Source organism: Notolepis coatsorum, assembly GCF_963971535.1.
Source record: "Notolepis coatsorum genome assembly, chromosome: 16".
NCBI classification, from domain to species: Eukaryota; Metazoa; Chordata; class Actinopteri; order Aulopiformes; family Paralepididae; genus Notolepis; species Notolepis coatsorum.
Window position 1 is genome coordinate 66,494,832 of NC_140180.1, and position 25,169 is coordinate 66,520,000.

General features: G+C 41.6%; 1 protein-coding gene across 1 annotated transcript in view; it reads left to right on the forward strand.

Annotated features, from left to right (window-relative positions):
- The first annotated feature begins 13,117 nt into the window (after positions 1 to 13,117).
- Positions 13,118 to 25,169, forward strand: part of nxf1a (nuclear RNA export factor 1a) — a 33,562-nt gene continuing 21,510 nt past the window's right edge. Inside the window, exons 1-6 of the mRNA XM_084331551.1 lie at positions 13,118 to 13,333; positions 13,911 to 14,130; positions 18,845 to 19,013; positions 21,202 to 21,285; positions 22,394 to 22,498; positions 23,237 to 23,317. Of these exons, the coding sequence (XP_084187677.1) occupies positions 13,318 to 13,333; positions 13,911 to 14,130; positions 18,845 to 19,013; positions 21,202 to 21,285; positions 22,394 to 22,498; positions 23,237 to 23,317 (675 nt within the window). The 5' untranslated portion in view covers positions 13,118 to 13,317. The remainder of the gene's footprint in view (positions 13,334 to 13,910; positions 14,131 to 18,844; positions 19,014 to 21,201; positions 21,286 to 22,393; positions 22,499 to 23,236; positions 23,318 to 25,169) is intronic.

Genomic DNA, 25,169 nt, shown 5'->3' on the forward strand with positions numbered 1-25,169 from the left:
AAGTAGAGTTTAAGTACTAAACGATAAGACACATATCAATAAATCTTTTTCCCTCCCTTTCCAACACACACACCAACACACACACACACACACACACACACATAGCATACACACACCAGCATACACACACACACACACCAACACACAATAGCACACACACACACACAGCATACACACACACACCAACACACAATAGCACACACACACACACCAGCATGCACACACACACACACCAGCATACACACACACACACACACCAACACACAATAGCACACACACACACCAGCATGCAGACACACACACACCAACACACAATAGCACACACACACACACACCAGCATGCACACACACACACACCAGCATGCACACACACACACCAACACACACACACACACACACACACACATAGCATACACACACCAGCATACACACACACACACCAACACACAATAGCACACACACACACACAGCATACACACACACACACACACACCAACACACAATAGCACACACACACACACACCAGCATGCAGACACACACACACCAACACACAATAGCACACACACACACACCAGCATGCACACACACACACCAACACACACACCAGCATGCACACACACACACACCAACACACACGCAGGCACACACACACCAATTATATGACGTGCCATGAAGAGGGGTGAAAAAGGGATCGGGGGAGGAAGCCAGGACACTTCTTCTTTTTTCTTGAGAGGAACACACTGTGGCCGGCCGGTCAATACTTTGTGTTCAAACTACTAGTATTATTGTTTATTCCACTTTTTATATCTTATCTACTTTTATACCTTGTTCATTCATTTTTATATAATAAAACTACCTCAAAAGTGTTTCATTCTTTACTTCTTTTTAAATCTTATTACCGATCGGGTTCTCAAAAGGTTCCAGACCCGACACTAGCAGAGCTAGTCTCCAGTCACGAGTCACGGTGCACATGTGCGGTGGTTTGTCCACCAAAAAAGCGCCAAAAGATAGAAAAGAACTAGCAGAGCCAGAACTGTTCAACTCCCCTGGTGCCACAGCCAGCAGAAAAGCCTGTTTACTTTCGCTTTCAAACCAGCTGCAGCTTGAGAACTGGAGTGTGAGGGGCTGTAACACTAAAGATGGCGGCAACGACAAAGAATTGCTGCAAAATAAACATACATCTGTTGTTTAAAAAAAAATACTTATAACAATATCGATAATTATGGATATCGCGTGATATGATATTGTTATCGATATCATTATCGTGATATCACTTTTGGCCATATCGCCCAGCCCTACAAGTGGTTATAGTGTAACAGAGTATTTTCTGTTTCCCAAATAATAGATTCTTATCAAACTACACGCCTGTAGCCCCTAAAGCTGCTAAAATACACATTTTGTTCATTGTTTTGTTTCTAGAAATATAGAGCAGGTTGGAAACCCTAAGTATTACTCTCCCCAAAACCAAGACTTCTCCCCAAGCAGAAACAATTTATGAGTAACGCATACCTACTCCCATTATGGGCGGTAAGTGTGTACACAAAGTTAAAACACAGATACACATTCTCTCCTCAAGTATGTTTTTTTTTGGGTTATCAATGAATAACATTTTTTACATGTATTAACTCTAGAATTGCCACAGTTATCTACAATAGCAGCGATAAAGAAGTGCCAACACATATTATTATAATAATTCATCCAGTTTTCCAAGTGTTTTGGTTAATCAGTGTTTACCAATCGTATATTATCTGGATTTCTTTGTTCCAAGTGTTATTTTTTATTACATCACTAACAAAATAATAAAAGAAAAAATACTAATTTAATCAGATTAATCACTTTATTCAAATTGAGGATTTAGTTTGAGGATATATAAAAAATTAAAATTAAAAGATTAAAGAAAATTATAATTATTCTTTTAATTTTAAAATTTAAAAACGAAGGTTCGAACGAACGTCCGTTTGAAGAACCCTGACAAAGTTTGAATCCCAAAAACAGGCTTCGGGGACAGCCTTACCAAACATATTATTTATATTATTCAAATGGACCTCAACATTCTGTTGTGATGTCACAGTATGATGTCATAATAGAACATTCGAGAACATTTGTGATGTCACAGTATGATGTCATAATAGAACATTTGTGTATCTATATTCAACAATTCTCTCAGAAGATCTCATTGTGCATCTAGGAACAGTACTGTACAGTACTCAACAGTACTGAACAGATAGACTAAACAACATAGATTGAAGCCTGCATTTCTCAACCAAGGTGCCTACCGTTTTGCTGTGGAAAGGTGAGTGTCCACAATGGCTAGCTAACTGTTCTACTTGAATACTGAATGTTAATATTGAATCAGACAATATTGAATACTGAATGTTAATTCAGGTTGACAGTTGACATCATTTGAGTTTAGAGGGGGCTGGAAAGTTGATTCAATAAAAGAAAAAATACTCATTTAATCAGATGAATCACTTTATTCAAATTGAGGATTTAGTTTGAGGATATAAAAAAAATAAAAAAAATAAGAATTTATAAAAAAAATATGAGAATACATTTTTTTACAAAGGTTCGACGAAGTTTTAATAACTTTATTCAAATTGAGGATTTAGTTTGAGGATATATATAAAAATTATTAAATTATTATTATTTTTTTCTTTTATTTTTTTATTAAAAACGAAAGTTCGAACATCCGTTCGAAGAACCCTGATGAAGTTTGAATCCCAAAAACAGGCTTCGGGGACAGCCATACATACATTTATTTATATTATTCAAATGACACTCAAACATGTTCTGTTGTGATGTCACAGTATGATGTCATAATAGAACATTCTAGAACATTTGTGATGTCACAGTATGATGTCATAATAGAACATTCTAGAACATTTGTGGTCTATTCAACAATTCTCTCAAGATCTCATTGTGCATCTTGAGACAGGATAGATAGACTGTCTATCCTACAACACATAGACTGAAACCTGCATTTCTCAACAAGACGAAAGTCGTTCTCTGGTCTCCATCCCCTTAACAATTGTGTGTATTGAGCTGTACTGTATTGTACCCATTTTCCAATCTGTTAATACAATTTTCAATCAATCAATCAAAACATAGAACGCTGGTACTGTGACCCTTGACCCTTGACCATTCCTTCTTCTTCCTGGGAAACGAGTAGGGGGTATCTGCAGAGCCGCAGAGCCAGGCTGGACGGGTTGTAGGCGGGGCTTCGTGGTCTGGACAAGTATTAGTGGTCTGGACAAGTATTTGCACTACTGTGCACCATTTTCAACTTCACTTTAGTCTCGTTTACATAGATCCCCCATTTTCAACTTACCTTCCCCCATTTTCAACTTAACTTTTGTCTCGTTTACATAGGTACATAGACAGTAATGTTACATCTAGACATTTATAACACACCAGATCTAGTAATAATAGAGTAAACTTGTACATAGACAGTAATGTTACATCTAGACATTTATGACATACCAGATCTAGTAATAATAGAGTAAACTTAACTTTTGTCTCAGTAACAATGTTCATAAAGTGTTGAGTGCTACAGTGTAGGTTAGTTTATTAGGACAAGTGCATGACAGTAAGGTTAGTTAGGGTTAGATTTTTTTTATTTAGATAATGGTTGAAGTAGTGAGTCTTTAGTCGACGGCGAAAGATTGGACGGGTTTCGGCTGTCCTAACTGGGGTGGGTAGTTCATTCCACCATTGTGGGGCAAGGACTAAGAATAGGCGACTTCTCTTTGATGACCCGACTTCTCTTTGATGACCCTCCCGGAGCTTGGATAGGAGTAGGAATAAACTGTACATATACAGCACTGTTTGAACCTGGCACACAACATACTTCACATGTCATTTTTCTTTTTGTGGAGACGAAGATGATGAGTACCGGTCTTCTCCTCAGACATATAAAATCAGTTTTTCAATACAAGTAAGTACGACTCAAGACACAGAACATTAGTATGCAAAATAAAAAATGAACACAGATTTTGAGTGTGAATGAAAACTTTATTTCAACAAGATTGCAGAATGGGTACAATACAGTACGGCTCAATACACACAATTGTTAAGGGGATGCAGACCAGAGAAAGAAGTTTTGTCTTGTCTTCTCGTACTGAAAACGTGACTGTTAGCACAGAGACGGCTGCAGTTACACACAGGGCCATTTTCGTTTCGTTTTCAGGGTCAGTTTCGCTTTTCAGAACGCAACGTAATGGCAGGCAAGTTAGGCCCAGTCCACACGAGCGCTGGATTTAATATAACCATGATTGTATGTGCGCAGTTGCACTGTTCGGCCACACACAACCGGGGATTTGCTACACTGCAACCCCGGTCTTTGAAAACCGGAGTCCAGGGTGAAGTTTTGCGGTTTTGTGTGGGCATAGCAACCAAGGTTATTCCCAGTGTTTACAGCAGAGCTGTCGCAATTATTTCCCATGTTCACGGCAGACTGTCAAAAAACAAAAATCGGAAAAAGGAGGGGGGAAAAGATAATAAAAAAAAAAACTCCAATGATTGCGGAGGAGGAGGCTCTTGTAGGGGATTCGGTAGTTGATGGGGAGCCGGTGGAGTTTTTGCAGGGTGGGGGTGATGTGCTGCCAGGGTTTGGTGTGCGTGAGGACCCTTGCAGCCGAGTTCAGCGCTGCAGCCGCTGCTTCTTCCTTTCACGGTCGATTTTGTCATCGAATGCCTCCCACTCACTAATATGAAAAAGCATAACATATAGAAAATGTAAAAAAGTTTGACAATGCAATATTCTGGTAATTCTACACTGTACCACTATACATAGTTATGTCTAATAGCGATATGACCAGGACAACACATACTGTGACAATAAATTCAAAACAAGACATTTAAACGAGAAAATGTTTCAGATAATAAAAACGAATCTGATGATTAGGCTAATGTTGGCATGCCTTTTGTCGACATCTGGGGTCCAGAAGATTTCTTCAGCCCTCTTACTGGTGACCTCATTGACTGCTGCAATAGCGCTTATAGTGGCCTGTCATGGAGAGAAGATTACAGTTTACCCCATGAGACAAAAGTAAATTAGCCCCTGGATCATGCATTATTTTTCAATAACTGCACACATTAGAATTGAAATCTCTCAACAAAGGCTTGTTTCATACATAGTGAAAAGTTAAAAATATCATACAAATTCACCTCAGGCAGCAAGACCTCAAGGGATATAGGCTACATTATCCAGGATGGGTACAGATGAGACTGTGCTGGCCAGGCAGTGGCGGCCGGTGGGTACTTCGCCACTAGGGGCGCTATACCAAACATCTCTCCCTCTCTCACACACAGCGCGACGTGGAATCGATTCGTTACACAATCAGACCTATTATATACCAAGAATAACTTCAGTATGAGTACAGGGCTGTACACATATTTTGCATATTGTTAAACGAGCCAAGGCTAGCTATTAAACTATGGATATGAATCGAAAATCTGGGACCCTGATGTAAACAAGACAAACGTCTTTCTCTGGTCTGCATCCCCTTAACAATTGTGTGTATTGAGCCGTACTGTATTGTACCCATTCTGCAATCTGTTAATAAAGTTCTCATTCATTCATTCATTCAAACATAGACGATATTGAACAAGCCATAATCCACGTATTTTCAATCCGAGAGAGCTGCAGTAGTTAAATCAATGAGCCATCGACATAGTCAGTGTGGTAACGACGTAACGTTATTATTGCATCCAAGATTGATACACGGCTGTCTAGGCAGTTGGTAGTCATAGTCTTGTGTTATAAAATAAATAAACAATCAGCAATGTCTCGCTTCATGAATGGCCAGCAGTAGCCTAACAGTACTGCTCCTAAAAAAAACTATTTACAAACGTTAACGTGAGAGAGAGAGAGAGAGAGAGAGAGAGAGAGAGAGAGAGAGAGAGAGAGAGAGAGAGAGAGAGAGAGAGAGAGAGAGACTCACTGTTTAGTTGAAACGTCCAGGGCAGGAGAGCTTGATAAACGTGTATAATCCACTGATGATGTATTCCAATCCAGACCACTGTCCACTGTAGTCTGTCTCCAGACTACATCCGCCATATAGCTTGTTAGCCAAGTGTTAGCTCGTTAGCACAACACAAGTACATTCCTTTGTCCATTTCCGCTCGAACAGACTGCAAACTACCTGGCGTTCTATCGCCATGCTCTAAGACAAACTCTAACCTTAACCACCTTTGAAAGAGTGCCTAAGCTTAACAGTCTAAAGAACTTGCAGTCACGGCACGCTCGTCTAAGACAAACAGCTGCCTGCATCATTCTCACAACAACACAACTATCTCCACCGACCAACCTAGGAACCAACCTAGCCGGAATAACCTAGAATTGGAACATTAGAAATTGGATTCGGCCAATCAGAGATCGTCTCTGTGAAATTCTGCTACGGAAAAAAATACTGGCGTCGGCCAATCAGAGAGCGTCTCCGCGAAATGCGGCTACAGATATTCTTGACGCTACTGGCTAGACCGCTTCAAATCGCGCCCAGATTCCAACATAATAGTCATATTTCAACGCACAACGCGTTATGCACTGATTGGCTGTGACGGATACAGCGATCAAACTGTGACGCGCACTCAGAGCGCTATCGCGTATAGCCCGGGCCGAGAAATACGAAAAAAAATAAATAAATAAAAAAAACGTGATGTCACTTCCTGCTCTGGAAAACGAGTGTTTTTTAATTGCGATAATAACGTTATATTGTGCATTGGAAATACAAACATACTTAAATGAGTAAATATTATTCATTTTAAACATGTTTATATTATTTATAGGGCTATAAAACAAAAAACAAAAAGATACTTATTCTTGTTCTACTCTCATATAACCAGGCAGGGCCTGAAGGGGGGGCGGCGCCCTAGCGCCCCCCAGTGGCGGCCGCCACTGTGGCCAGGATGTTTGACAAGAAGTCAAACACTGCGTTTTGATGCCCGTCGTCCTGAAAATAGACTGGGGCACACGTTGACCATGACCGCTTCTTGCTTGGTGACCTCTGGATGTACTTCTGCAACCAGTTTGACGGTTCTCTGCCACTTACGACGGCCTGAGAGTACAGAAAAGCAAGGAGAGAGAATCGTCCAGGATCAAATCATTGTAGACAGTCAGATGGGCTTGGTAAACACAGATTTGGCAACAGGTGCCAACATACTGTACCTTTAGGTGTTCTTTAGTCCGATGTGCTGTGATGATGAAGTCCACCAGCTTTTTTTGTTCAGCACTGCGGTCCATGGCAACCTGGAGGTGTTGTGGGATACTGGTAGTAATCCTTGAAGTCCGAGGCACCCTGTAAACAGGTTGTAGCAGTCCTTGGAGCAGACACCTCGACTCCCTGGTCCTGTGGGCAAACCTCTTGCCGTGCCTTTCAAATTATGAAAAACAATTATAAGTTATTATTGCTTCAACACATGTTGACTAATTATACTCCAAGATACTGTAACGTACCCCTCAGTTTGGAAGCGCTCCATTAGTAGAGTACACCACCACTCACGAATTGAGTTCATGTCCAACTAAAAATCACAGACATGACAAACAATAACATGGGATTATCATTAATGGCCAACGAGTTGTACAATTGAGCTATATTGGTAGGCAATGGCATGATGTCATGAGAATGATATGAAGTGGTATTTTTAAGTAATTGCAATCACAAGTATCTCTGCTTGCAAGTTGTGCCATATGTGTTACATAGGCCCTTTACTTTGGTTGGAAATACAGACCTCTGTGAACTGGAACCGGGTGTTGGCGACAATGCAAAGGGTGTACTGAAAAAAGGGGAGGGGGAAGATCGCTTTTAATTTCCTAACTCCACTAAAACGTGGTGCATCCAGCAGCAGTTATATGTAATGTTCTGCGTCTTCAATAGACTTAATATATATATATATATTCAAGGGTAAAACCAATGTATACCAATATGAAACAATCTTACCATAAGCATAAAAATCCCACTGTCAATTCCATTTGTTTGTCTTGGAATGAACATGTGCTAGAAATGAAATAAGTTATTAATGCCCATGAAGAAAGGAAAATGGGGGCTTTATACATATGTTATCTTACAACATAACAATGATGGCAGAAATCATGGGGATAATAGTAATGACTGTATTAGCTTTAGTTCTTCTTCTTCTTGTGATGTGAGAAAGAGTTAGGAAAAAATGGACTCTTTATACTCTCACGTGCTCCAGTCCACACGCATGCGCATACACATTGCGCACTCCAACACATAGCGAGAGAGCCCCCCCCCCCAATAGGGTCCAGCTGCAGACTCGGAGCCTCGAGGTCCAGATTGGTACTTCCGGCCTGCCACAGGACTAATGCGGAAGTATCTCGAAGCACGTCTGACGTAATAGTCCTGTGGCAGGACTATGCGGAAGTATCTCGAAGTACGTCTGACGTATCTCGAATTACGTCTGACGTTTCTCTACGTTAGCTAAGCGAACATTAAACGTTGTATTCATAAAATAATATAAAATCAGCAGCATGGGGAGGGCCGGGGGGAGGGGAGGTACAGGTAGTAGAAGACATAGAGGTACAGGTCACATAATTATAGTACAGTGGAGAAGTAAAAATGGAATAAAAAGGCAGTGTAAACAATATACAATATTATTAACTCTAATAATAACACGCCTCGCGGGCTCATTATAATACGAGAGCCGTGGGTCTGCATTGTATAGAGCGGATCCCCCGCCCGTATTCAAGCGCTGGAGCGCTTTGCGATGGATCAAACTGTATTAATATAGTAGTAATAATAGTAGTTGGCTAGTTGCGCGCTTCTGGCCACCTCCCGCAGTGCGCGCATACACACATACTGTCTGTCACATGGTACCAAAGCACCTCAAAGGCACTAAAAAACAAATTACAAACATCTCAAAACAAGCTAGTCAGACTACTACTTGACCTGACTCCTAGAACCCACCTCACCCCTGCCCACTTTGACAACCTAGGATGGCTTAGAGTAGACGACAGAGTACAGCAACTTGCAATGGGCCTGGTCTACAAGATACACTACGCGACCAAGGTACCCATGTACATGTCAAAATACTTCCCAAAGGTCAGTGAATACCACGATCACAACACCAGAGGGAGCTCCACAAATCATGTAAAACCCAGATTCGGCTCAAACAAGGGACTAAACACGTTTCGCAATTATGCCACATCAATGTGGAACGCCCTGCCTAAAGCTGTAAAGGAATGTGAATCACTACCCACCTTCAAAAACACTCTCAAAAAACACCTACGTGAGACTGCAATTCGAAACTGGCCCCTACAAATGTCCTAACCTAGTTGTACAGTAAATGACCAAGTAAGGCTTTGTCAATATTCCAATGTACACTGTAAAATGTGTGTGTGTCCCCTACCCAACCCCCCCCCCCCCCCCCCCCCCCCCACCTCCAATGTACAGCCCTCACCCAACCCCACCCCACCCAACCAACCTCCTCCAATGTACAGTTTCTATGCCAAATGTATATACACTCCTTTTCTGGACACTTTTGTATCACAAACAGTACTGTATTTGCAAATCTGATATGTCATAAATGTATAGATGTAGCAGTACTGTCTATCTGTATGTCATGTATGTCATATATGTTATGATGAATTGAAAATGGGGGACCCTGATGTAAACAAGACGAAAGTCTTTCTCTGGTCTGCATCCCCTTAACAATTGTATGTATTGAGCTGTACTGTACTGTACCCATTCTGCAATCTGTTAATAAACTTTTCAATCAATCAATCAATGTAGCTATACAGTACGTGCAAAATTAATTGTCAAGAGCCAATCGCACAGGTTGCCTCATCTCATCTGGCTCTGCAAATAGATCTAGAGTCTGAATATCATATATAGCCTGCTGATGATCTCTCTCTCTCTCGAGTCAAATCCATTCTGAGAACGGAATGCAGTGCCCGCGACGAGGGTCTTGATTGATTGATTGATTGATTGATTGATTGATTGAAAATTGTATTAACAGATCATGCTGGACCTACAAAAGGCCTTTGACACTGTCAATCACTCCATTCTTGATTGAACATTTTATTAACAGATTGCAGAATGGGTACAGTACAGTACAGCTCAATACACACAATTGTTAAGGGGATGCAGACCAGAGAAAGACTTTCGCCTTGGGGGGGGGGTCGGGTAGGAGGGGTGGGGGACACTGTACAACTGTACAAGCAAAACTGTACATTGGAATATTGACAAAACCATACTTGGTCATTTACTGTACATTGGAGGGGGTTGGGTTACAACACAGGAGCAGAGTATAAACAACAGTACAGTACTGTTTCTCATTCCTGTACTGTTGTTTATACTCTGCTCCTGTTGATTGATTGATTGATTGAAAAGTTTATTAACAGATTGCAGAATGGGTACAGTACAGTACAGCTCAATACATACAATTGTTAAGGGGATGCAGACCAGAGAAAGACTTTCGTCTTGTTTACATCAGGGTCCCCCATTTTCAATTCATCATAACATATATGACATACATGACATACAGATAGACAGTACTGCTACATCTATACATTTATGACATATCAGATTTGCAAATACAGTACTGTTTGTGATACAAAAGTGTCCAGAAAAGGAGTGTATATACATTTGGCATAGAAACTGTACATTGGAGGAGGTTGGTTGGGTGGGGTGGGGTTGGGTGGGTTGGGTGAGGGCTGTACATTGGAGGTGGGGGGGGGGGGGGGTTGGGTAGGGGACACACACACATTTTACACTGTACATTGGAATATTGACAAAGCCTTACTTGGTCATTTACTGTACAACTAGGTTAGGACATTTGTAGGGGCCAGTTTCGAATTGCAGTCTCACGTAGGTGTTTTTTGAGAGTGTTTTTGAAGGTGGGTAGTGATTCACATTCCTTTACAGCTTTAGGCAGGGCGTTCCACATTGATGTGGCATAATTGCGAAACGTGTTTAGTCCCTTGTTTGAGCCGAATCTGGGTTTTACATGATTTGTGGAGCTCCCTCTGGTGTTGTGATCGTGGTATTCACTGACCTTTGGGAAGTATTTTGACATGTACATGGGTACCTTGGTCGCGTAGTGTATCTTGTAGACCAGGCCCATTGCAAGTTGCTGTACTCTGTCGTCTACTCTAAGCCATCCTAGGTTGTCAAAGTGGGCAGGGGTGAGGTGGGTTCTAGGAGTCAGGTCAAGTAGTAGTCTGACTAGCTTGTTTTGAGATGTTTGTAATTTGTTTTTTAGTGCCTTTGAGGTGCTTTGGTACCATGTGACAGACAGTATGTGTGTATGCGCGCACTGCGGGAGGTGGCCAGAAGCGCGCAACTAGCCAACTACTATTATTACTACTATATTAATACAGTTTGATCCATCGCAAAGCGCTCCAGCGCTTGAATACGGCCGGGGGATCCGCTCTATACAATGCAGACCCACGGCTCTCGTATTATAATGAGCCCGCGAGGCGTGTTATTATTAGAGTTAATAATATTGTATATTGTTTACACTGCCTTTTTATTCCATTTTTACTTCTCCACTGTACTATAATTATGTGACCTGTACCTCTATGTCTTCTACTACCTGTACCTCCCCTCCCCCCGGCCCTCCCCATGCTGCTGATTTTATATTATTTTATGAATACAACGTTTAATGTTCGCTTAGCTAACGTAGAGAAACGTCAGACGTAATTCGAGATACGTCAGACGTACTTCGAGATACTTCCGCATAGTCCTGCCACAGGACTATTACGTCAGACGTACTTCGAGATACTTCCGCATTAGTCCTGTGGCAGGCCGGAAGTACCAATCTGGACCTCGAGGCTCCGAGTCTGCAGCTCGACCCTACTCCCCCCCCCCCCCCCCTCATCCGCAATACTTGTCCAGACCACTAAGGGTGTGTTCACATCTGAAAGTCCGGGGAAAGTCCGGACTTTCCGTGGAAAGTCCGGACTTTCTGGTGGACCAAATGTGAAAATGATACATTGTTTAATTTTGGTCTGTGTTCACACTACCCTGTTTGGTGCGGATCTAATTTGTAAACAAAGGACATGCTGTCGCATCTATTGGACACAAACGTAATCAGTTGCCGGCAGCGCAGTTATTATGGAGCAATCTCTCTCTGTCTCTCGGATCAATCAAATCAAATAATTAACACATGTATGTTGTCATTTTAAACAACTCACCATTCATTCATTATGCATCAGCAGCAGCTAAATTAACGTTATTATAGTTCACAACACAGCAGCGCGTTTTGAATCGCTAGCCTATTAATTATCGTCTCAGCAAGCACAGTCAATACTTTTTTCCGTAACCGCATTTCGCGGAGACAGCTGTGTATAGCGAGAGAGAGAGAGAGCGAGAGAGAGAGAGAGAGAGAGAGAGAGCGAGAGAGAGAGAGAGAGAGAGATAGCGAGAGAGAGAGAGAGAGAGCGAGAGAGAGAGAGAGAGAGAGAGATTTCCTTCCTGCGTAAGCTGTCAACTACTAGACAGCTGCATAGAAGCAGCTCGAGATGCGTTGTTGTTACAGAGCTGCTCCACGCTGCTATTATGAAATTACCCAAAGCTTTTTTTTTAAGCTTTTTTTTTCTTTATCTGAATGTCCGCGAATGTCCTCCGAGTCCTCACGCAGGAGAAAGTTGGGGGGTCCGCGCGCGGCGCGAGTCTAGAGTAGAGAGAGAGAGGAAGAGAGAGACTGCGTCTAGAGAGGAGAGAGAGAGGGAGGAAGAGAGAGACTGTCCGCGTGCGGCGCCAGTCTAGAGAGACTCAGGACTGGAGGCTACTTTGCTTCCTGGATTAGGTACTATAGTTCGATTGAAACGAACCGAGTCCCAACTTTTCAAGAGGACCATGGTTCGGTTGTTTGGTCCTCATTATAGTTCGGTTTGCGTTCACACCTGTACAAACCAAACGGACTATCGATCTAAAGGGACCATGGTCCACTTAAAGGGACCATGGTCCACTTAAAGTGGACCAAACAGAGTAGGTGTGAACGCGCCCTAATACTTGTCCAGACCACGAAGCCCCGCCTCCAACCCGTCCAGCCTGGCTCTGCGGCTCTGCAGATACCCCCTATTGGGGGAAACAGGTCAAACAGCAATGCTCCGGAAACGGATGGTTATAGAATAGCATTTCCGTTTGCGCAGCACGCAGCTAGCTAGAAAGGCTACATAAGCAGAGTTGTTGAGAGGACTGCGTTACTCCCTTCTTCTTTGTAATTCTATGGATATTCCATTCACGCTCCATCGCATTTTACAAAGATAATATGGATATATGACTATCTGATATCCGTTCGGCATCGTGTATCATTACACGGATAATATAAACCAGTGTATTTAATCCAGGAACATGGCGGACTACTATGGTAGGTTACCCTCGTCCACAATATGTTATGTACTGATTGCAGATCTATTCCGTTTTTCCTTAGATGGTGGATACTTTAAATGTGGAGAGATATGTCAGAAACAGCTGTCCAAGAGGTATGGTTATATTTCGCGTTCCCTCGAGGTTTGTCTTATTTATTTTTAATCCTCCATCCATCATACAGGAAACCTGGGATCTGGACATGTGGAGTTTGGATTTTGGGGAATTTCGAAAATCGATTATTGTTATTCCTGTGAATATATATGGTCACGTTGAAAACAGTGTTATCTATTATTCTTTACTGCAAGTTACAGACAAAAGAGACTGTTTCAGTAGGTATCCAATAACGTTAGTTAGCCAGATGGCCAATTGAGGTGTAAAATAATGTGTTCATTATGACGTAAACATTGTTTCAAATCCTATGAATGTTTTTTGCAGCCTTAATACCAACTCATGATCACTTGAGAATTAATTTCATAATAATTCTTAAGAGTTATCTGATGAACTGAGGCTTCCTCATGTGAGCCTCATATGAGTATTTGTAATAAAGGCATGATTGATCTCCCCCACCCACCCAGAGCATGATGACAGAACTGGCCCACAGTTCCGCAGCCGTAGAGCCCGTGGGTCCCACAGAGGACGGAGCTACAGTAACGGTCCCCGGAGAGACAGGCATCGAGGGGGCAACGATGGAGCCTTCGGGGGCCCTGGGGCCCGGTCCAGGCTGGATGACACGGATGGGGATGTCGCTATGAGCGATACTACTAGCTCTCAGGATGCCAGCAATCAGCGCAGATTGTAAGTGTGACTGGCTTACTGAGCTTGTATGATAGCTCTCAGGACGCCAGCAATCGGTGCAGATTTTAAGTGTGACTGGCTTAAAGCCAAGATATACTTCTGCGTTGACTGTTGCCTTTCTCCAACCATCATACCTACACATTATTGGTACATGTTTGGCCAGCTGCACATAGGTGTTGCCGTGGCTTCCAGCGCTACCCTCGGGGAAGCATCGGCACCACTTTGATGTTTGAGTATAAAGTACGCTTTACTGAGCTTATGCGGTAGCTCTCAGGACAAGCAGCTCTCAGCGCAGATTTAGTGTGTGTGACTGGCTGACTGAGCTTGTGATCGTATATGGTCATATTATTAGCACCCCCCTCCCATAAAGTTGTTGTTTTTTTGTTGATCAAAATAGGTAAATAAATGGCAGAAGTTAGGGTTTTATGTCATCAATAGTTCACTGTTGTAAAATGACAAGATGTATCTTCTCAGTGAATCTAGAAAAGAAAAGTATTACAGAATGGAAAAGCACTGATTATATTACAAAAAGGAAAAAATATATTGAAAAGATGTCAATCACTGTAATTTGAAGTTTGAACACTGGTCCATATTACTCAGTATAGGTAATATTTTAGGCGCAATATAGCCTACAAACAATGTCCTTACTGTGAATCAGACTCTTTAAAGAACGTAACTTGAGTATTTTATAATGGTTTGCTTCTCAGACGATGGATGTGTAGTATTTGTTAGCATGGGTGCTATCAACAAAGCTAACTATCAGTAGAGAAGATGAATCCCTCGTCACTTTTACACAGTCACATTATTCGTCCTCGCCGGAGTCGCCGCTCTGTATAAAGAACACTGAATGGGGGGCATTGTTCCCGGCATTACGCCACCAGCAGAGGTAGTCACGTTGTCAGGATGGGAGTCTCAGTGTCTGTAAAAGGGACTGCTGTCACAGAGGTGTGATGTTTTGATGATGTGGTTAATAATTCTGTCTGCGTTATAGGCGTTAATGTTAGCTTGCAACCACAACTATTTTCATGAGTGGATCGCTGCCCCATACCACAATTCCCGCACCACTAACCTGTGGGAATATTTTTCCATCCAGATATCAGTTGTCTCATGAAAGGTGGGATGGAACAAAGGCTGACCACATCATATGATAATAGCAATAATAAGCTACATTTTTTACGTCTAAATAAAAGAACATGTGAGAAGATGTAAACTTTAGGGATGCCCCGATCGATCGGCCACCGATCGTTATCGGCCGATAATCAGTATAAATATGCGATCGGTGATCGGTGATAATGCTTTATTTTTGCCGATCGTCAAAACCGATCTCACTCGCTCGTCTCGCTGAGTTCTGTCTCAGACACCGGGAGCTGGAAGCATCTCGAGCTGTGCGGCGTCTGCTCCTCCCTCCAGCCCCTCCCGCGCGCATGTAAACCCGGGTCTAGTCTAGTGGGACAGGAGGACGGCGTCTCCCTTAGCTAACGTTAGCTACCGTTACAAAATGACCCAGTCAACCATTCACTTCCAGTCCAATACATGATGAGGCATTGTCTAACCGAACGGTATCTAGCCGGCCAGCTACCGATAGCTCCTGACATCAACAAACGCTCCAGCAAGTCTAGTAGAGACGTGTATGATACCTCAGCTAGCTCATGTTAGCTGACGCCAGCTCACTGTTCAAAACGAAATGTCCCACTGAACTAAATAGTTCACCGAGGCGCTGTATCAACGTTATATAGCCGGCCAGCAGTAGCCACAGATAGCTCCTGATATCAATGTTTTATAACACTCATTCGATGCGTATTCGAGCTGAGGGCATGTTGTTGAATATGATCAATAGGGACTAGCTGCAGCTCCGGAGAATCCTGGCCGTAGCTGCAGGCTACTCGAGTATAGGGTCCAGCTGCAGCTCCGGAGAATCCTGGCCGTAGCTGGAGGCTACTAGAGTACACACAGACAGTGGAGCTTGTTGCGTGGTGGCGATGTCTTGCAGATAATACAAGTACAAGTCTAATTATATAATATATATATTTTATAAAAAAAAGAATTATATAAAATAATTTTTAATTTTTTTTAATCAAACTATCGGATCGGTATCGGCCGATATGGCTCACGACGATCGGTGATCGGTATCGGTGGCAAAAAACATGATCGGGGCATCCCTAGTAAACTTGAGTTTTGGTAAAAAGCTCATGGTACATAATCAACTGGCTGCCCTGGATGCACAGAGCCGTGACTGACCAACTCGATACACCAACCTCAAGGCAAAACGGCATCACTGCATCATCTACTTCGGGATAAAGCTATTTTTGGGACATGGAAATGTAGGTTACGTGACATAACATTTAACGACTGTTAAGTTGGAGCCTACATGAGATTAGTATCCGACAGACATATCCAAGGGCAGGGGAAACACTGTGACCATCAAAACTGGATGGCAGTTCTTCGGAGATATTCCCCCCTTTTAATCGACTCCCTGCTTGTGATTTCACTAAACCAGAAATTTCACATTTCATCTCTTTAACTATCGTTAAAGTTTCAAAAGCCTATGAACGTGTCTTAACTCATCATCATGACTTATTCATGTCAAATTGATTATATTTCCCTCAGCTATTGTGACTCCTGCACCAGTAGTCTGCCTGCCCTGCACAGTCAGTCAAATGAAAAGTACTAGTCTGAAGAGTTTTTCTTCATGTCACCATTCCCTCCTGTCATTCAAACTGCAGCTTCTAATTTCATCATGACAATAGCTGTGCGTCATGATCTTTTCTAGAACAAACAAAAGCCTCTGGTAATTTTCTAAATATCCAGTTCATCACAAATAAACGTAAACTAGAGAATAAATAAAGATATTCTGGACTATAATAGAATTAGATACCGGTAATATGGTTGAGGACGTGTTTAGTGGTCATGTTATATAGGCTCAACCAGGAAGAATTCCTGCCCTGCTCTGTAATATTGCTCAGGGAGAGAGCAGTGAGGTAGGAAAACAAATCCCTACAGTTGCAGCATAAGAGTCCTGAACGGTTAAACCCCTCCAGTCCGTCGTAATTTCACTGTCTCTAAACTAGGGCCGCAACTAACGATTATTTTGATAGATTAATCTAAACAATTAATTTACCTGAAAAAACAACAATTGATTCTATTTGCAATTGAACATTTCAAAATGTAGTGACATATTCTTCAGGTACTTACTATCCTTAGGTCACATGGGTAGTTGCCTCTTTGATTTTATTTTATTGATGGATTAAAAACACACAACAAGGATCCAAAGGATAATATGAGAGTAAGACCCTTATTTCTTTCTTTGACACCACCTAGGGTTGGGTACCGAACTCTACTTTTACTTTTAAGGGTACCGACCGAATTACGTCGGTACTACCGAGTACCGATTCACGTTAGATCAACTTGTGCCACATTTCGGTACCTACGTTAGCTGCTAACATTAGCTAAGCTGGAAACCCTCACAGGCACAGTGAGAAATCAGTTTAGTTTTTGCTGAGTTCCATTAGTGAGGAAAGGGGGGGGGGGGGGGGGGGCGAGGGCGAGCGAGCCCGAGCCCGTCTCTCTAGCTCTCTACTTGATGATTTTAAGTAACCAAACGTTACACTATAAAAACTAACTGGATAGTTTATGATAATAAACTTCAAAAATCATTAAGTCTACTATAAGCCAATCTCCCTTTCTATCTGTGTGCTTGGAAAGACCAGATGAGGTCAGAGGAGTTTGATACAGAGGATGGCCAGATAATGTTGATATTTAAACTTAAAAAATAATAATAAATGTATACATGGTCATGCAACATTAATAAATGGTTGTAGGAACGGTTTGGGAGAGGGAGGTGGTAGGGAGCGTTTTTAGTTTGCGTGATAACAATGTTGAAATTGAGAAGTTTAGACTAGTTTAGTTTTACAACTGAAATAAAAATTTTATTACAGAGTAAAGTACAGAAAAAAGGTACCGTCTGGTACCGGTATTGATTCAAATGTGAACGGTACCCAACCCTACTACTGAATACCCAGAGTAGGAGATGAGCCATGACATTTATGTATGTCTGTAAATTCTCTGTAGTTTGGATGCCTAAGTAGGGTGAGTAACCTACATGCCATTACTGCTTTTTATCTATTGACTGTCACTCATTATAGCTACTTTATTATCTTCAAAATAATATACCAGCCCGTTACTATGACATTATTTATCATTACATACAATTATCTATTCCTGTAGTTAAAGGCTGAAAAGTGTATCGGGCTCAGCCCCTCCCATCATTCCTCACTGTTGCAGCTGAAGTTGACGTCAAAAATGCACAGCGAGAAATCAGTTTAGTTTTCACAGAGTTCCAATAGTAAGGAAAGGGGGGGGGGGGGGGGGTCTGAGCCCGTCTCTCTCTCAAATAGGACTGTAAAGGTTTTGACTACAAATAGGACTGTAAAATAATAGGTTTTGCCTACAAATGGGACTGGGAAACAAATTTTGTTTTTAAATAAAGTTTGGATGTCTTTTTTGTTAGCAGATCATACCATACTATAGGTAATACTACAACGGACAAGCAGGTGTGGTTGTGTGTGTGATGACATGTTACAAGTTTGTGTGAATTTGAGTGAACTCACACCATCGTATATCTGTGCGCCCCAGCTACTGCATGAGCAAGCAATCACTGTCGAGGCCTGGTCATACTGTTCTGTTTATCTTAATTCCCCCTTCTTTTCTTATTCAGTAACCCTTACGGAGGACGGCCTTACCGGAGAGGGGACGGACGGTTTGACAGAGATCGGCGAGGAGGAGGAGGAAGAGGTGGTGGTGGCGGCGGCCACAGAGGAGGAGGAGATAGAGGGAGAGGAGGTGGAGGAGGAGGGAAGAACCAGTCAGGCTGGCACAAAATAACGGTTGGTATATTAGGGTATTTTGGTATTATGGTTAGTTTTGACTAGGGCTGCCCCCTCATAGTCGATCAACCGGTTGATTTGATCTTAGTCGACCAAGACTTTATTAGTGGATTCCTATGCTTTTTACCATGCTGAATGAGTTATATCTTCAACGTGGTTCCCACTCGTCCTGGAAAACCCGCAAATTCAGAGACTAGATTTCCAGTCATGGAAAAGCTGTATAATTGACTAAAATGACCAAATATCCTTAAAAATCTATATTGTGCTGGAAATTCTTTATTTGATCATTTTAGCCCTCAGATTGCCTCTGTAAACCTAGGTGTGTGTATAACCTATTTTGTGCAGCTAAAAAGTACATAATCTGCTGAACACAGATTGGCACACAGATTGGCACACAGGAGTTGCTTCTAACTACAAGAGGTCAGATTACCTTATTGTACAGTTAGCAGTGATGGGTGGTGTAGCATTCTTCATGAACCTGCATTGTTAAAAAAGGAGGAATAAATGTCTTGATACTAGGCCAGGGGTGGCCAACCACTAAGAGCCACAAAAATTACTGTGGTACCACAAAGAGCCACACCATATACCAGCGTTTCTCAACCTTTTTTTCAGTCACGGCACCCTTCATGTGTTTATAGGTCTCACCCTCTGGCCTCTGAAGTTGCTAATGTCTTTTTTATTTGGGCCTCACAGGGTTAAAAGTACTATGTGAGACCCACGGTTGCAAAATTACAAAATCACTTTTAGCCATTTAAAAAAGGATGTTTATTTAAAAAAAATTAAGCACATGTATAGTCAATTGGTCCTGTTGTTCAGCCTCACAATGCTATTGGATAGTAAATGTGTTTATATGTCCCAACCTCTGGCCTCTGAAGTTGCTAATGTCTTTTTAATTTGGGCCTCACAGGGTTAACCTCTTAAGCCCGAGATATACAGTAAAAGTGTATATTTTCAGCATTACATTTGTTTACCAATGATTTTAATTATGAGTGAAATATAAGATTATAGAAATCTCAGGGCATTGAGTCGGAAACCGGCGCATATTGACAGGAGGAAGTGGAGCAGCCAAAAGTAAGTGTAGTCTTTTGAAGGAAGAGACTCGGGGCTTTCGAATTTCGAAAAACTACCCTACCCAGCTCACGCCAGCCCCTGTCAATCATCTGACTTCTGGATTTACTTTTTTATTTCTCTTATTTTTTGGGATTATCTCCCACAAACCTGAACGTTATTGCCATAAAACAGAATGCAGTTAGTTTCTCTACCTTTCTGTGAACGTCTTGCAAAAAACGGTGTTGCAATACGATGAAAAATGGTGGAGAAATTTACATTATAAAAAAGATGGCAGAATTCAGTACTGTATCTACAAAACGTTCTGTTTAATCATCTTCCCTTTATTCATTTGCTTAGATTTTTCAGGTCTGGTAAATTTTTGCATGGTGTTATTCACAGTCAAATATATATATATTTTTTTTAAATAGAATTGATATTCTCCTTTGGTTCATTACAATTTACTCAAGCCTAGTAACAGACACACTATTTCTGACACTGATCCATATATGTCCCTAGATTCAGATACCAAGAACATGCAAATGGACCATTTAAAAAAATAAATTGTAAATGTTTATTCTACGTCCTTATGCAATGAGTAACAATTTTTTTTTTTTATGGATGGAAGAGCCACACATTGACGGGCAAATAGCCGCGGGTTGGCCACCCTTGTACTAGGCCTACCAGTAAACTATATTACCGTTTGTGAACAGTGCTGTCCTGGATTGTCAACAAACTCCTGGGAAATGATTTCTCAAAAAGAGTGGGAACCCTGTTGAAACATCTAAGTACATCTCTGGTGACAAAAAAAACCAAAAAAAACGATTGCATGTGGAAGACTCGCTTTTTCAGATTTGTTGATTAATGGACAGATTCTATGATTATTAAGAATTTCTTTAGTCAAGGACAGCCCTAGTTTATTTTTCTTCAAACTAATTTTTAGTAAGTGACATTTCTCTCATAGGTGATCAAAACTGTAATTGTACAGACGAGTCAAGCGGAGCCTAGAAATATGTCGGAGCTTATACGGCCATGTAGAGAAACTTCAAGCCAGCTACACTCAATCCCCACTAGTCCCCCTTGAAATGAAACGACTGTACATCGGTTTGTGACGTTGCTCTTGGCCGCCTTGTCTCCACAGATACCTCACGGGAAAAGATACGACAAGAAATGGTTACTGACGGCTCTGCAGAACATCTGCTCCGTACCCTACACACCAGTACAGGTGAGTCAGGGCTGTCTGGCTGTCTGTACCATGCAGGTGAGTCAGGTCTGGCTGTCTGTACCGTACAGGTGAGTCAGGGCTGTCTGTACCGTACAGGTGAGTCAGGGCTGTCTGTACACACCAGTACAGGTGAGTCAGGGCTGTCTGTACCGTACAGGTGAGTCAGGGCTGTCTGTACCGTACAGGTGAGTCAGGGCTGTCTGTACACACCAGTACAGGTAAGTGTACTGTATGTAGGCCCTTGAATAAAGTCAGTTGGTTGGTAGTGTGTGTGTGTGTGTTTGTGTGTGTGACACACTAAGATTGTGCAGTTGATTTGTGATCTTGAGACATTTCACTTCTGTGATTTGTTGCATCTGGCAATGATGGTTGTTAATATAGAACTTAAAGAGATGGACCATTCATTCCCATTTCACTCTTATTTTTTAATGGTTGTTTGGCTGGTGCATGGAACTTGAATTGATGGAAAGACTATTTTCTTTTTTATAGCGTCTGTAACGGTGTCTTGTCTGTTTGGTCTACTTTTTGGGGGACAGACAATCAGCTGAATACAGCTTGTCATCTGTAATATATATGGACAAGATGTAGTGATGCAACAATGTGAAAATTGTGGCCGATACCGATAACCGATATTAATATTGCTGTTCTGGCCGATACCGATATTTACCGATGTCGATATCTCTGTATAGAAAACACTTTTTTATGATAATCAAATAAAGAGCTATTTTCCAAAACGCATATTTTTTTTACTTTTGTAACTTATTTTCAGAAATTACTGATATTTTGAAACTTAAGGCCAAAACATGTAAAAAGAAAAAAAAAGATTTATATATATTTTAATATCTGCCCATATCGGCCCTATCTTGTTATCGGACCGATACCGATGTGTAAAAAAAACAGCCATATCGGCCGATATTATATCGGCGGCCGATATATCGTGCATCACTAACAAGATGGATGATTACCTGGAAATAGATCAGTTTCAGTGTTTTATTTCTATCCATTCAATTCTGTGGTTGCCAATTACCTGCCAACGTGGGTGATAAACATGCACATTCTCTCTCTCCCTCTCTCCCTTCTCTGCATCCATCCTTCCCAATCTCTCCAGTTCTATGTAGATAGTAGCAGGGCCCATTTCTACGTGGACGATCTCGCTGCGGCCCAAGCTCTGGCCAAATGTACCCACAAGATCACGGACACGGAGGGCTATAAGGTACAGTAGGTCGCCCGCTTGCTCGCAGGTCTGTTATGTGAGGACGGGGGTGTCCTTGGCGCTGAGGCTGCTAATGTGCATAATACCTCATATAATGTTTATTTTTTATTTTTTATAACAACTCAATAAATCAGTATATTGTTGGGAGTGTGGATTTAAGTTGTGCAGGGGCAAGCCCTCAAACACATTTCTGAAAGGAATCTGTTGATCCCTCATGTGGTCCACCAATATTAACTCTACAAACTATTTAATGGATACTTCCAACATTTTAGGAAATTCACAGACCTCAATTTCATCTCTGCATCCGTTTGGAGTTGTAAGATGGAGGTAGCTGTTCCCTACCACATCCAGTCCTTGTGCTGTGCTAGGCTAGCATGCTCATGGGCCTCTCTTTGGGGCTACGGGGACTCGCAGAGATAAAACTGATGACAATCTTCTTGTTTGACTCTGGGGAAGATTCCCAAAATGTTGGGAGTGTTCCTTTTTAAACCTAAAACAAATAAGCAGCGGTTACTAGTCTGGGTCTGTTCAACAGTGTTTTAGCACCACATGTTCCTCGTGAGAACAGAACAGGCTGCCTCTGTAAACTAGAACTACTCTACATACTGTACACTACTCTACATACTTTACTCTACATATACTGTACACTATGGCTGCTTTACTTGTCTCTCTCTCTCTCTCTCTCTCTCTCTCGCTCTCTCTCACCCTCTCACCCCACCCTCCATTTGTTCCTGTCAGGTGGAAGTGCACATGAACCCCAGTGCACCTCCTAATTTCGCCCAGTCTGAGCTGAAGCCGGAGGACATGGAGCACTTAAAGGTTAGACAGAACTACAGACCGGGATGCGTGAATATTTTCCCTAATGGGGTTGCACTTCCGCGTTCGGTTTGCGCGATCTGATTGGCCACTGACGTTTCTGGTCATGTGACATGTGTGCCAATCGTGTGACGCCTGTTTCTATCACCGGTTAAGCTTAGGCACTCTTTCGAAGTTGGTTAAGGTTAGAGTTTGTCTTAGAGCAGGGCGATAGAACACCAGCCCTGATTCCAAACTCTAACCTTAACCAGAGTCGTCTAAGCTTAACCAGTGATAAACTAGGCGTTAGGTAGTTTGCAGGCTGTTCGAGGTGGAAATCGGCGCAGAAACAGGCGTCACACGATTCAGCTCTTTCCCCTATTATTTCATGCACACTTTATTCATTGTTTTAAATTATTATTTTCTTAAGTTATTTTGTGCATCACTCTGTTTTGAATTTGATGCAAATTTGCAATGCATGAGGGTGTTAAATGGCTGCATAAAGCAAGCATTTGTTGACTCATGTTGATAAGAGTATTAAAACTTGGAACTTGAAAAAGATCCGTTTAAGGTAGATAAAAAAAAGAATGAGATTAATTTGCGATTAATCGAGTTATCTATGGACAATCATGCGATTAAATATTTTAATCGATTGACAGCACTAATATATATATATATTTTTTTAAAGCCCAGCGGAGTTTTATTGTAAAATGTGGCTTCATCTGGCCTCCGCGGTGGGTCTGCTTGGGACACGGAGCCTGGACATTTGTCTTTTTACCTGGGAATTGTATACCGGTACCCAATGTTCCCTCTAACGTGTGTCCGTGCGCGCGCACATGGCAAAACGCTCCCGCGCACATCTGAAATCTGTCGCGCACAGATTGTGTAAAATATGCATGTAGTTAAATTGACTGGCGCGTTGCACCGAATACTACGTACCCTGTTGCGTGTGACGTTACCCAGAGAAGCCCGCTTTCAGTGCCTTGTGGACGTCGCTACTGTGCTCACACAGACACACACAACAGAGGAGGAAGCGCGCGGACAGATCCGACCAGCATTGATTCTGCTCACAATGCCAAAGCGAAAATGTACATTACAGATGAACTGCAGAGAAGATTCCCAATTTATCGTCCCGGTCGAGACTAATTGGAAGCAGAGTGCAACATGTGCAAAGCTTGACCATATGTTTCTGTGTCTAATAAAGGTGCTGGCGATCTCAAAGCTCACGTCGACACAGAAAAACATTACAAATAAAGCAGTGAGAGGCGAGAGTTTGATGGCAAAGTTGACCGAATTGATTGAAGCATGCAGCTATACAGAGAGAGAGAAAATAATTTTAAACTATTTTGATGCCTCAAAATTATGTTTTGGTTTGATAAGATGCTTATGATACAATCATTCTAAGAATTATGTGTGTAATAAATTAGTTTTGTACACTAATTGCAACAAATCTGAAACTGCATAGTGCACTTTCAAATTAGTATCTTTGAGATTACTGTTTTATAATTTACATTACATTGAAAAGATTCAAAGAGATATATCTTTTTAAAGCTGGATTTTCTAATACAGAAGAGGTATTATTTAGAACATTACTTCATATTTCTCTTATTTATTTTGTCCAGTAAGACTTGAAAATATGTATTATTTTGTCATAGGTTGATTTTAGTTATTTTCTTGAGATTTGTCAGATTACTTTAGGCATAATACAGCATGGTTATAGAGATATATTATTTTGTTATATAAAATAATATACCGGTAAACAATAATTTTATATCCATACAGAGGAGGCATACTTTAAATATATTAAAATGATAAGTCATCTTTGAGTAAACTTCGAGTATCATTAAGTATCTTGAGGCTGAAGGCAGTGTCCTCT